Genomic DNA, 13,878 nt, shown 5'->3' on the forward strand with positions numbered 1-13,878 from the left:
CCAAAAACAATTAAATACGCGAAATTTTAAGATTCAGAAAAAGAGACTTATCGCCAAGTTTGACATACGGGAATTATTATAGTTCGCGCTAAGTCGTTTCTGAGTCTCATCGTGAAAGTATCAAAAATGTTCGCTAATACGATTCTTTACTTTTTAACATATTTCCGTACTGGGATAGAGCACAATGACTTCGATCCCTTCGCTGTACACATGTAGTGTTGTCAACAAACAGGGTTGCATAATGTGGCGATTATTATTATTAATACATCAATTATGAATTCACAACAAGTGAGTTTTTGATTACTTTGTCAAAATGCGAACGCTGTGACTGGCTTATCAATTGTTGCGCACGTAAAATATCTGGGTGTTCAAATACACGACAACGCGCAAACACTGTTATTTATGAAATTGTGTTTTAAGGTATGTAGAGTCCAGACCCACTAATGCGTTTGACGCTTTTTCATCCGTTCTTACGAATGGCGTTTTCTTTTAATTGATAAAACTATAAAACACCAACAATAGAAGTGGATGAAAGCTCCGGAGGCATGCCAGTTACATAGACATAAACTGAAACGTCACTCCTAACAGACTTCTCAACGAACCATTGCATTACAGAATTAAGTCAATATCTCAAATTCAGTCCTTATAAAAATTACTAGAATAGCTATATGTTAGGTAAATTATCACAGATTTTAAAAATTATATCTTACTTCAATCTGTGCTTTATATGTAACCAAAGACAAAGTAAGTCACTTTATCTTTGATGTAACTGACCAAAATGTTATGATTGTCTTTGGATTACGCGGGATCTCCACATTTATATAGTATTTATACACGCGAAACTATTATATATATTTAAGTCGATGTTTCGAGTGCCACAGTACACAAATAACAATTTAATATTTAAGCTCTAAATTTAACCAACAAGTGATATTGAGAAGAGATAATCACCTGCTCTACGTCCTTTAATAGGGAACTTGTAGTAAATATACATTTTATACATATTTTTATTTTATACAAAATATTTAAATTTCGCGTTTATATCTTTTAAAGAAGTTCCACTTCAGTTTGTAAATCGATAACTTTTGGATTACTTTTGGACGCGGCAAAATGACTTGTATCCAGGGAATAAAAAACATTGGAGGTCACTTAATATTTAATTTATTTTACATTTATAAAAAATCAGTATCGGGTAACACAGAGATTTTTAATTTATAACTCGGCCAAGATATCGTATGGGGAATGGTAGGTGCTGTGGTTGCGTCTTGGTTTTCATCGTCATCAGTCTCAGAGTCCATTTCCGCTAAATTGGCGAGTGGTGCTACTTTTTTTGACATCTCCTCTGCTAGTTCCTTTGGTATAAGAATCTGAAACAAATTGGTATTATCTAGTAATTGTCTCATAATAAGTTCTTGATTAAGATTAGGTTCAAACTTTTAATATTTCATATTCTTTGTTCAGGTAGACATTTACTATGTGTTCTATTAATCAGGGATCAATGAGCTGCACATCTCCAAGGATCCATCCATCTTTAAAAATATTTTATTATTAAACAGAGTAAATCATCTTTTTAATATCTATGGATTTGAATATTTGAATTTGGAATGTGAACATTGTTTCTCTATCACCATGAACACGAATATAGTAGGAAAACATTACTGGCTATCAAAAGATAATCTGCGCTCGTGCCAAAAGCACATTTCCAAGGAACAGCTAAAATAATGTAATTAATTTTATTTTATTCACATCTACTATAAAAGAATCTTCCCATAAACAGACTAAAATCTTTTTAATCTCTATGGATTTGAATTTGGAATGTGGGTTAGAATATCACCACAGAACACAAATACAGTAGGAAAACCTTACTGGCTAACAAAGGATAATCTGTGCTCTGAAAAAAAAACCTTTGTACAAAGTCCATTGGTGCATAGCTAGAGATCGAATCTACGACAACAGGGATGACAGCCAGATAGACAGATTATTAATGTCAGTTATAATGCGTTACAACGCTTGAAAATATTAAAGATACCAGTTCAGAAAAGTTATTTACAATACAATCACTTGTCGGAAAGAAATCCAGAATTGACTCTATGTGTCAAATGTCATGACAATTTGCATGTATAGTGCTTTTCATGAAAGAAGTCCCGCGGATATTTTTGGAACTAAATGTGACAGGTCGGCAATGTTGTCATTCGTCGATGTTATCAAGTTCGTTTGTTGTGGTAGATTTTTGTGAATTTTTAACTAGCTTAGTGCATTTTAAATATTGATTACAATGCCAAAAGTTGTAAAAAGTTCGGCTCGAGAAATGATATTAAAGGTGAAAGAGTTCTGTGAAGCGGAACATAAGAATCAAGGTGTTTTAATACAACTAAACAATGTTCGGAAGAGAATTGCCGCCAAAACAGGTACTTTTTAGAGTTGCCATTTAATATTTTTTTGCTGTATTGATGGGACTTTTATGATATAAATTCGTTTTTGCGACAAAATTTAACAAATACATAACGTGATGAAACTAGGTAACTGAAATTAAAACATATATTACATATTACATAAGCATTATAAACTTAAAGTTATTATTATTTTTAATTGTTCATAATTTAATTGCAGATGTGTCAGAGAAAACTGTAACAAGAATTACAAACGAAGGTATAACAGCGGCGTGTACTTCGAAAAAAATTGTAACCCAACAATTATGCAATAAAACTGAATAAAAAATTGTATTGCTTTTCTTTACCCTATTTTCTCATCTTTTCCTTGTAAGTAGGTAGAACACAGCTAATATAAGTAACTAAAAATATACTTTTTACATAACAGAAATATTTTCATCGAAGTATGCAGAAAATAATATTATTTGAGAAATTACATCTGCTAAATGTAAATAAAATAGGTAAATTTTTTACTCATAAATGGCAACATTACGTCATGCGATTGCAGCGCCGCGTCTGGGGGACTTCTTTCATGAAAAGGACTATACAAGTAATTTACAATATAACGATTTGTCGGAAAGAAATCCAGAATTGACTCTATGTGTCAAATGTCATGACAATTTGCATGTACTTAGTGTTGCCATAATCATAGTTAATTTAGCAACCACAGAGCAGGTTTTATATATTTTTAATGGGCCTATAATACAGTGCTGGAGAGTTGCTCATTCTCCTCGTCCGTTCTACGCCCTCGATAATACTACTAACCTGAAGCCAAGAACCGCTGACAGCATACGGTCTTCTTGGTGTGACAAAAGCCCCGCCCACTGACGGCGGTAGAACTGTCACTGAACGGGCTCCTTGACGCCATGTGAAGTGCGACGAATGGCGCACGCGACCGCTAAAATTTGTACATTTATTGATTTTAAAATTCTTACCCTATGTAAGATACAAAAGAAACTTAAATGATAGGTTTTAGGAAGAAATCACTAGTAAATTGTTAACGAAATGTAAGTAAATTTTCAAAAAATATACTGAACTGAACAAATTGAAATGAAGAATTAAATTGCCGAACTGTGAGGCGTGGGCCCATATTGGGATACACTGGTCTACACCCTAAAGTGTTTATATAAAAGTAGGTTCTAAACGATTTTCTGCAATTTATATGAGGCATAAACTAACTTTTTAGGTTGTTCTGTGAATTTTTCTCTATATAAACCTGAGTTTGCAGAGGGGTGAAAGTTAAGGGTTGTATGTACATATTTTTGAATGCTGTATCATAAAAAAATAAAAACAATTTTTGTCTAAATAATAAAATTAAAAATTTATGAAAGTTAGATGTTGGCCGCACCCAAAATTTATGCTATTTTAACATACACGGTAACGTAATAAAATTAAATTATTATTATTAATTTTTGTTTTTTTTTGTCTTTATCTTCTGTGTTTTCAGACATACTATGTCTTAAGATAGTCTGTAGCTAGTGCCTTATAAATGGCGCAATACATCAGGTTAAATAAATACCTCTAACGCATAAAAGAATACTCACTCAATAGCAAGCGGTAGAAGACTAGCACCTTCACTATTCAACATGAGATGTACTCCCTCCAAATATTCTATGCTGTCCTCCCGCCACGATTCCTGAAAAAAAAACCTACAGTACAGAATTACCTTCCTGGCACCCTAGAACAAAGACTAAAAAAGAAAAAAAATGGTACAGATTATATAGAATAAGGATTTGTAGAAGAAACTGCTTAATAGTACTGTCCATTCATAATTTTTTTTTTAATGACGTAAATAAAAAACAGAGGCTGTGGCGAAAATAATTACGAAGACCACAGACAAAGGTAAAAAAATGCACTTATAGACTTTCTATGTACGCATTTAACACTCGCTTGTACTGTGAAGAGAAATATCTAGAGGAAATGGCGTGCCATAGACTTAAAAAGTGGACGGCGTTGTCAGTCACAAAAGGCTGATCACCTAATTGCCTATTAGAGAAATGATCGCGAAACAAATATCTGAGGTCAAGACCTTAAAAGCTTGTACCACTGGTAATATTGGAACATGGAACGTTCAAGTATTACGTAACGAATTTTGGAGGGTCTTTTTTGTAAAACGTTACGATGCGGGGCGGGGATTGAATTACGCGTTATTGTTAATATTATTTTCGACTTTCCAGTACTTTACACCACATAATGGTCACTTTTAGGTATAAAGAGTAGGTCACGAAACGTTTTACTATTGGGTACAGAAAAATGTTACGGCGCGTTACATGGGGGGAGGGGTCATGAATCTCCAAAAATTGCGTTACGTAATACGTGAACGCTCCCACATAGAAAAATATGTAGAATTTTATATGAAAATAATATTTTTTATAGAGCAAACGGGCAGGAGGATACCTGATGTTAAGTGATATACGCCGCCTATGGACATGTAATGCCAGAGGGCTCGCGAGTGCGTTTCCGGCCTTTTAATAATTGGTACATATATCTAGCTACCTGAACTATATTTGGTATTTGTGGCAACGCTCGCTCCATACTGGACATTTCGAAGCTATCCGTTGACATATTGTGACCTGAAAAACGTTTTTTTAGTATCCATTATTAAAAATTTTTTGTCAAGAGATGGCTCTGACGGTACTATGATCATTTATTCTGAATTGATTTAAAGTGTAAAACCTTATCACTATCATAATTTTTACAATACGTATTATGATCTAATATATTAAAAAAAAAACTGAATATGAACGTTTAAAATAAGAACAGATTAAAAATATAATTTGTTTGACATTTCCCTATTCTATTACCATTGGGATATTGTATGAATAATGATTTGTGATCTGTGAAAGCGTATAAAAATTTATTTTACCCATTTTCTAATATTATTGTTTTGTAACATATACAGTGTAAACTCTTTATGACGTATTTCAAGGAACCTAGCAGTTTTTTCGTTATAGAGAGGTTTCGTTATATAGAGGGAAGTGAAAAAAACAACCAAATTTAACCAATTACCTACAATAATTTCTAATTTTATAACTATCAATGGGTAAATTATTCTAAACACATATAAAACATAACGCTTTTCTTTTACTGGCCATCTTGACAGGTTCAGTACACGATAGGTGACGGTGGTGCGTTTAGTAACTGAGACCAAAATTTCCTACATGCAATGTAATCTAAGAATAATGGCACACGTGTTAATGCAATTAACAATAACAAAGGCGAGAAGGCTGTTTATGAGCTCAGGTGTCTTAGATATTTTGGCACCACAAAAAGTTAGTTTCGTAAGCTGATTATAAAAACAATTACGCTTAAGTATGTTGTTGATGTCTAAATATGACAACATTTCTTCGTTATAGAGACTGGGCTTTGCGTTATAAAGAGATAATTAACGTATGGGGTTTGGTTAAACCAAACAAATGTAACTATTTTTGCGTTACAGAGAATGTCGTTATAAAGAGTTTACGTTGTAATATATTTTTGGATATACCTAAATTTCGGAGATGACAACTACGTTGATTGTTTAAAATTATAATTTTGTTTACTAAATTTTCATTGTTGAACAAGTTTGCATAAAAATATAAAATCAACAGTACAAAGTTTTTTATTTTTATTCCTGTCTACCAAAAAGATATATGTATTAATAATGTTTATATGTAAATAAAAATATTACCTTCAGATCCTCTATCCGTCATCGAGGATAGTCCGCGTTGTAATGTCTCCTTTATCTGCCTCTCAACACTTGGGGACAACGGTTGTTCTTCTTCGCTCTGAAAAGTTCAATAAAAGGGGCCTCATAGCCTAGCGGTCTTATTAAGTGGCAGCTAGGTGAGGGGTACCGGGTTCGATTCCCGGATCGGGGCAAGTTTTAATTTAAATTTGTTCTCGGCCTTTGGGAGGGTTGTACGGTACCGGGCGAGTGCCTAAACCGTACATGGAGGACACGGTCGAATTTCTAAAGAAAAGCACGAATTATAAAAAATCCTATACTTGACGCTGGCTAATGCACAAATCGTGCCAGAGCCGTAAAAAAAAATGTTCAATAAATATTCTTTCTAATTAAAACATCATTCAAATCACGCCCATTTAACAAGGCAGAAGTAAGAAGTACAGTTGCTTTAAGTAGCAAAATTGATTTAAAAAAGTGCGTGCGTACAAAGTACACATGTCAGAGGTGAAACTTCTTTGGCAAATAATTTTTAAGTCTTGTTTATATTTATTCAAATCTAAAACTTTAGATTTCCTAGACTTAGAGGGAGGGAAAAGGGAAGATATGTTAGGATTTAATAAATTTAATTGTCATTAAAATATTAAAAGTGTCGAAAATTAATACAAATTATAAATTAATAAAAACAAGTGGCATTTTAATTTACAATTCATTTGAGATTTCAATAAATTATAAAATACTAATCTTTATATATATAATTCTTCTGTGAGTGTGTATGTCACTGAACTTCTCTCAAACGACTGGACCGATTTTGATGAAATTTTTTGTTTGTGTTCAAGGGGATCTGGGAATGGTTTAGATTCACAAATCAGCCCGACAGATGGCGCCGCAGTCGGTACTTTCATATTTTGCTTTACTAATCGCTTGAAATATTATGCAGAACAACGTCTGTCGGGTCCACTAGTATTTTATAAATTATCTTTGCGAAATTTTATTTTTCAAAAATAGATTGTCGGATTTCTATCGGTCTCAATCGCTCTCTCCCTTTTCTTCGATAAAAACGCTGCACATTTTCGTGACGTTCCCAAAATTTTTTACCCTCATCCGCTTAAAGAACTTTCACTTCTAAAACAGTCTATCATATTTTGCTTACCATACAATACTTCTGCCAGTTAACCCTCGCAGACACTCCGGCCAAATGGACCAATTGACGATTACAAATGCCCAAACGCGCTGAACGTCTTCTTGATACGCGAGTCACAAGCCATTCACCACCACATCTGAAATCAACTTTTCATTACCCTACTTCTAGAAAGGAACTTTTTAACCAGCGACGCCTAAACAGAACTAATCTCAAAACACGTGACGGTAGTTCCTCAACCAGTCTAGGAAGCGTTCAAGTATTACGTAACGAATTTGGGGGGGGGGGCCTTTTGTAAAACGTTGGCGGGGCGGGGATTGAATTACGCGTTATCTATATATATAAAAATGAAACCCGTTTTCCGTTGTCACGACATAATATGAAAATCGGCTTGACCGATTTGTCTGATTCTTTTTTTATAATATTCCTTGAAGTACGAGGATGGTTCTTATGGAGAGAAAAATTAAAAAAAAAATAGTGGAAAAATTCTAAAAACAACACTTTTCTATATTCACATACAAAATATTCCTAATAATATTTAAAGGCGATTTGAACTTTAATACCATATCATAAAGTTCAAGTGTTAGTGGAGGAGTTCCGGGAAGGTAAATTTTTATTTTTTGACATAATGTATTTGTTGTCTTATCAACTTTCTTTTTTTTTATCTTAGCTAGACCGGTGTCCCGAATAGCAGAATAAGTATTAAAAAAAAAAATAAAGAATCGACTGTTAGGCGGTACGATGTTCGCCAGGCCAGCTAGTTGTTAATATTATTTTCGACTTTCCAGTACTTTACCACATGGTAACTTTTAGGTATATAGAGTCACTGGTCACGAAAAGTTTTACTATACTTGAGTACAGAAAAACGTTACGGCGCGCTACATTGGGGTGTAATCTCCAAAAGTTTCGTGACGTAATACTTGAACGCTCCCTACCCACTGACTGGCTCAAGTCCTTTATATGTGCTCAGAAGGAAATACTTCATCACGTTTCCGGATATGACGTCATCGCAGTGATTTGTAAGCAGATACATTAGGAAGATTCGCACCACGCCGGGACCATATAGACTCGGGTCTGATAGCTAAAATCCCTCAATAAAACTAAAACTAAAAATTCTTAGGTCCTTCTAACTATATGTTACGCTCTTCTAACAGATGTTTATTGGAAATTCCATCCCACACTTCATCCTTCTTAGGCAATTACGATATCCGCCATTAAGTTGTGGAATACGCTGCCCGACTCCGTACGATTGCCTACCTCTCTGTCATCTTTTAAAACTCTTCTGTATAATCATTTCTTAACCTTATCCTATCCTCATCAATCGTGACTTGTATAATTCTTATGTTTCATTTTGCATCACTATTCGCTGTTCATGTATTTGTAAGATTAGCTTTTAAGTTTTTAGTTTGTTATTAATTTTTTTTTTGGTATTACTTTACATTAAGGATTCTGCACTTCTCGCACGCATCATGTTTCTTTTTGAAGTGAAACTTCTTTATCGGGGTTGGAAAAAAATTTTGTGTAACATTTTTTCGTTACGCGTCACGTTTTTCGGTTACGCGCCATGTTCCTTTTTGAAGTCAAACTTCTTTATCGGCGTTGGAAAAAAATTTACCGTCACATTATTTATTATTGAAGTGAAACTTCTTTATCGGGGTTGGAAAAAAATTTAGTGTAAATTTTTTTCGTTACGCGTTACATTTTTCCGTTACGCGTCACATGTTTCGGTTACGCGTCACATTTGACCGTTACGCTCGGCTTTTTCTTGTCCCTACCACGGTTGATTCAAAGAGATTCTAAACCATTAATAACAAAAATGTATAATAACGATAACAATGATACTAAAAATTATATTACAATTTATGAAATTCTGTAATAATCTTAGTGGTAATAAGGTAAAATGAAATAATTGTATTATTTGTATTCAAGTCTGTGATATTAAAAGCCTTTTGTTAAACTTTATCTAACTTAACTTTATTTAACCAATTTCTGTAAAGTTAGTTGCGTATAGATAATTTTTCGAAAAATAAGGTCATAAAGAAGTTTCACTTCTAACGTGTGTACACTAGTACACGCACATTTTTTTATGTATTGTGTTTCTTTTATTTGCAACGAAGTGTAAATAAATAAATAAAACTATTTAACTTAAGTTTTGTGTATTAAATTCATACATTGTGTCTTACCTGGGATCTTCACTTATTAACTTCAAAACTTCGAACCCGGAACCACGCTGGGCCGCTCTCAACTCTCTCGTTGTACATCCAACCATCTTTAAAAACCATTTCTCTTAGAAATTAAACCAAAAAAAAAAAAAAAAAGTTAAAAAAAAATTGGGTTGCTCGATAGACGAAAAATATGGCACAGAGCGCCCCACGCTTTATCACAATAATACCAGTATTTTTTGTTCATTACCATTTTCAGCCTAAATTAGGAATTATTTTTCACTTTTTAGTTTGATGTGCTTTAAAAGCGTGTTTTTTAGTTTTTTTAAACTATTATTTATTTTTTAGTTAATTTTTTTTTTCATTTTTTTTTCGGATTATTGCATTGTCATCGATTTTTGACAGGTGCGCAGAGTTTGAATTAAATCTGTCCGTTAAAAGTGGGTCAAAATCGAGTCCGAAGGAGTCGGTTACATACATACATACAGGTGAAGCTAATATAAAGCGTGTAAAAATACAATTTCGCACTCAAAATTAGCCCTACAACCTTTTGAGGTCTGAGCCTCGGAATTCTGTATGTTCCGTGATAATTTTTCTGGTGATCAGCTTTTTACACACGCCAATATTTGTGTCTAAGACCGGTTTCCTCACGTTGTTTTCTTTCTTAGAGCGAATGTTAAAGGAACATAGAAACTCCATTGGTGCAACTAAAATTAAGAAATATTAATACTCTGATTTTTCATTCCGTAGAATTCTGACATTTCATAAGTGTTGCTACTAAAAAAGTTCTCCACCAAAAAAGGGACAAATTTGACTTATTTGAGGGCAATAAAAAAACATGTTATATGTTTTACCTACAAAAAGGTAAATCTAAATATTTACTTACTCAAGCGACCTAATACAAAAATAACAAATATTTCAATATCACGAACAATATATCGAATTAACTTTAATTATTTTATTCTTTAGCTGGCATCACTGCCTACTATTTCCAGTACTCTTTTAAAAAAGCAAATCATCAATCGACACTTATTTTAAAACAAATATCGCAAATTAATTAGAAGTAGCCTGTCTAGCACTAGTCCCAGGCCGTTTTATCAACTAGATAATCGTTGACTTTATAGTAAGCCTTTTTACACAGCTTTTCTTTAATACATTTCTTAACTTTATTAAAAGGCAGAGATAAAAGAGCCTCTGGGGTTTTATTAAAGAAGAATATCCCTTTTCCCAAAAAAAAATTACTAACTTTAGATAGTCTAAAGAAATTGCAGCCTGCGTTTGTTCCGAGTATTAACATTGTGCGTTTTCTATTCTAGAAAGTTCCGAAGGTCATCAGCGCTATTATTCATAGAACTATCGGGTTACATAGTTTGACGGCTCATTGGTCTAGTGGTTAATACACCTGCGAATCCATGGGTCCCGGGTTCGATCCCCGGCTGAGACAAACATCGATGTGATGAGCATTTGTTGTTGTGCTTAGGTCTTGGGTGTTTAAATATGTATTTATATGTCTATCTATCTATAATATGTATGTATATCCGTTGCCTAGTACCCATAACACAAGCTTCACCAGCTTAGCATGGGACTAGGTCAATTGGTGTGAATTGTCTAATAAAAAAAGGGTGCGTGTACTTATGTACGCGCGTAAGAAGTTATACTTCTTTGGCTTTCTTTTTTTTTTTTTAAATATTAAATGATTAATATTAATGATAATAATTATTTATTATTTTATTATATTATTCATTCAATTTAATAACTAGGTTTCATAACCTCTTAACTAAGTAACAATAGGTCTTTGTGAAAATCTCCTTTATTTGTTTAAAAGGTACTACAAAGGTCATTATGGTCATTTAAAATTCTTGGCATAGCTGCTAACTTCACGCATATTCTATTTCTTTTTACTGGTAGATTGTCTTATTCCCATCTCGCTCGCGCACGCTCGGCGCCCGGCTGGTTTCAAATTCGTTAGCGGGCAACTTCATACTGATAATTTTGTGTCACGGTGCGCGCGCATCGTAAAATTTTACTCTCATCAATTTTTCATAACGCGCCTAAAGAAGTATAACTTAAAAAAAAAACATAGTAAGGTCAGGCCAGTAGAAGGTACCTGTAGAAATATGACATCCCCATGTGGTGTGTTGACTGTGTGTAACTGTGGATCTTCAGCGACAAGCAAATGTCTGACCCGCGACTGTGACCCATCAAGCGCCGCGTGCCATGATATGTGATCGCCGGCGCAGAATTTGTTGCCTACAAATATATGAGATTATAGCTGTATGTAAACGTAACGCAATTTTTGGAGATTATTGACCCCCCACCACCATGTAACTCGCCGTAACGTTTTTCAGTACCCAAGTACAGTACTGTAGTATAGTAAAACGTTTCGTGACCGCCTAGTGACTCTTCAGTTACTATTATGTGGTGTAAGTCGAAAATAATATTAACAATAACCTGTAATCCCCGCCCCGCATAGTAACGTTTTACAAAATGACCCCCCCCCCCCCTCCCAAAATTCGTTACGTAATACTTGAACGCTTCAACTATATAAAATTCAATTATCTAATGAGTTAAATCTTACCAGTAGTAAATATATATCTAGCAAGTGCCTGTAGCAATGCAGCGGGCCACACTGGAGGGGACTGACTTCTATCAGACGCCAACCTCAATGTCAATTCCAAGCCGTAACCAGACCATTTGTCCCCTCGCTCTGGCATTGGATGGACACGACCATCTCCATGAAGATCAGAAACACCAAAACTGTAGAGATTTTTAATTAAATGTAAAATTTTGATCGCATATTACAAAATATGATGTAACCGCTTGATTTTCAAAGAAAAACACTTGGTAAAGGACATTCTAACTCACTCTTTAAATTATGTTTTATTATAGTTAATAAGTTCTCAATACAAAATACATGCAAAACCGTTTACGACAACATCTGTTAGGACAAAATAACGGTTATATTGACCAAAATCAGTTCCCGGCGGGTAAAAGTATAGGTACTTAATAACAATGCCATCGGCTGATACAACTATAGGTTTTTACAAATCTATTTTGAATAATAAAACATTAAACTTGACAGTGAAAAAGTAGCACAGTTCTAGTAATTGCAAGGTTGCCTGGAAGAAATCGATAAAGCCGCCAATTGCCTAATAACTTATATAACCTGTATTTTTATATGTATGTTTTTGTATAAGCTAACAAAGTTTAAATAAATAAACAAATAATTTGCAAAAAAATATATTAAATGCATCCTTTTTCTAATTTATTCAATCTATGATGGCAATATGGCAATCTATGATGGAAATCAAAAACAAACTAAATCTAAAACAAAAAGTTATCATCATAACTTGACACTTAAAGAAGCTAATTTTACCCCTTCTATTGGATGACAATAGAGATTGAGACTTCACACTAAATAGGACTCCCATTTGTCAAAAATGATGAGGATTTGACATACAAGAGTTATACTTAGTCTAGTCTTGACTTTGAATCTTTTCCGTCTGTCTCACCTTACATAATGCCAATGTGGAGGTATGCTTTCTTCTGGTATTCCTGGATTCCAGTACATGCTGATATAGTCAAGAGGATCTTGGCCACCAAGCCTGTTATCATGGATTATTATTATTTATATGTTAAATATTATACTGGCTAGATATTAGGGTAGTTTTAACAAAATATTTATTTATTCCAGCTAAATCAGATTTAGAGTATAATAATATTAGGAGAATTATGTCCCAATCTCTGTCATTGACATCTGAGAAAAACCATACATAACACTTACAACTTGTCTATAAATCTTACATTTACATGGATACAAAAATTTTGTCTTACCAGTATTTCAGTCTTGTTGTCACTTGCAATGGGTTTGGTTGATCTGGATATATCTTGGAGCATGCTTCATATAAGGCTTTTAAACCAGCTGGCATCAATCTATCTGTAAATTTATATACAATGTAGTTTTTTTTTTTAATTCTTATATCTAATTTCTTCTAGTTAAGTTCAAAAAACTCAATCTGACCATTTTAAAAGTATTAAGAAGGTATGAAAACTTGAAAACTCTATTTTACCAAAATACTTATTTGTATAATGATGTCGCTACTATAAATCGAAATGATTTACCTGACGGATCCATCTGATCCTGCGACCCTTGTGAACTGTTAGTTTGTGGCTGCGTAGGCGCAACAAAAGCTAGGGCACTGTTTCTCACAACCCCATCCACGTTTGTCCCACTTCCGGACATCTTTGCCAATGTTTTTTTTTAGATAACATTAAAATATCACAACTATTTAACGGAACAATATAAACATACGTTGACAATACCCATATTTCGGATATCCTAGCATTCGGCCATTTTCAAAATATGATTTCCAGTTCTCTGTTCTACTCTCTGTCAATGTCAACTTAACAATGAATATCACTGACATTTCTTAATTCTTATCAGTGACATATTCTGACTTTTCAAAAGCAAATTTTAACTTT

At 33.7% G+C, this 13,878-nt stretch overlaps 1 protein-coding gene across 1 annotated transcript; it reads right to left on the reverse strand.

Moving 5' to 3' along the window:
* Positions 1 to 1,144: 1,144 nt before the first annotated feature.
* LOC125058652 (suppressor of fused homolog) lies at positions 1,145 to 13,786 on the reverse strand. The gene is made up of 12 exons (XM_047662769.1): positions 13,519 to 13,786; positions 13,231 to 13,333; positions 12,909 to 13,001; positions 11,975 to 12,153; positions 11,504 to 11,646; positions 9,418 to 9,503; positions 7,247 to 7,373; positions 6,100 to 6,196; positions 4,926 to 5,002; positions 3,974 to 4,065; positions 3,195 to 3,327; positions 1,145 to 1,367 (listed from the first exon to the last, which is right to left on the reverse strand). Exons 1-12 carry the CDS (start codon positions 13,637 to 13,639, stop codon positions 1,173 to 1,175), a joined length of 1,446 nt encoding a protein of 481 aa, XP_047518725.1. The 5' UTR covers positions 13,640 to 13,786; the 3' UTR covers positions 1,145 to 1,172.
* Positions 13,787 to 13,878: the final 92 nt, after the last annotated feature.

The sequence above is a fragment of the Pieris napi genome, chromosome 18, assembly GCF_905475465.1.
Source record: "Pieris napi chromosome 18, ilPieNapi1.2, whole genome shotgun sequence".
NCBI lineage: Eukaryota > Metazoa > Arthropoda > Insecta > Lepidoptera > Pieridae > Pieris > Pieris napi.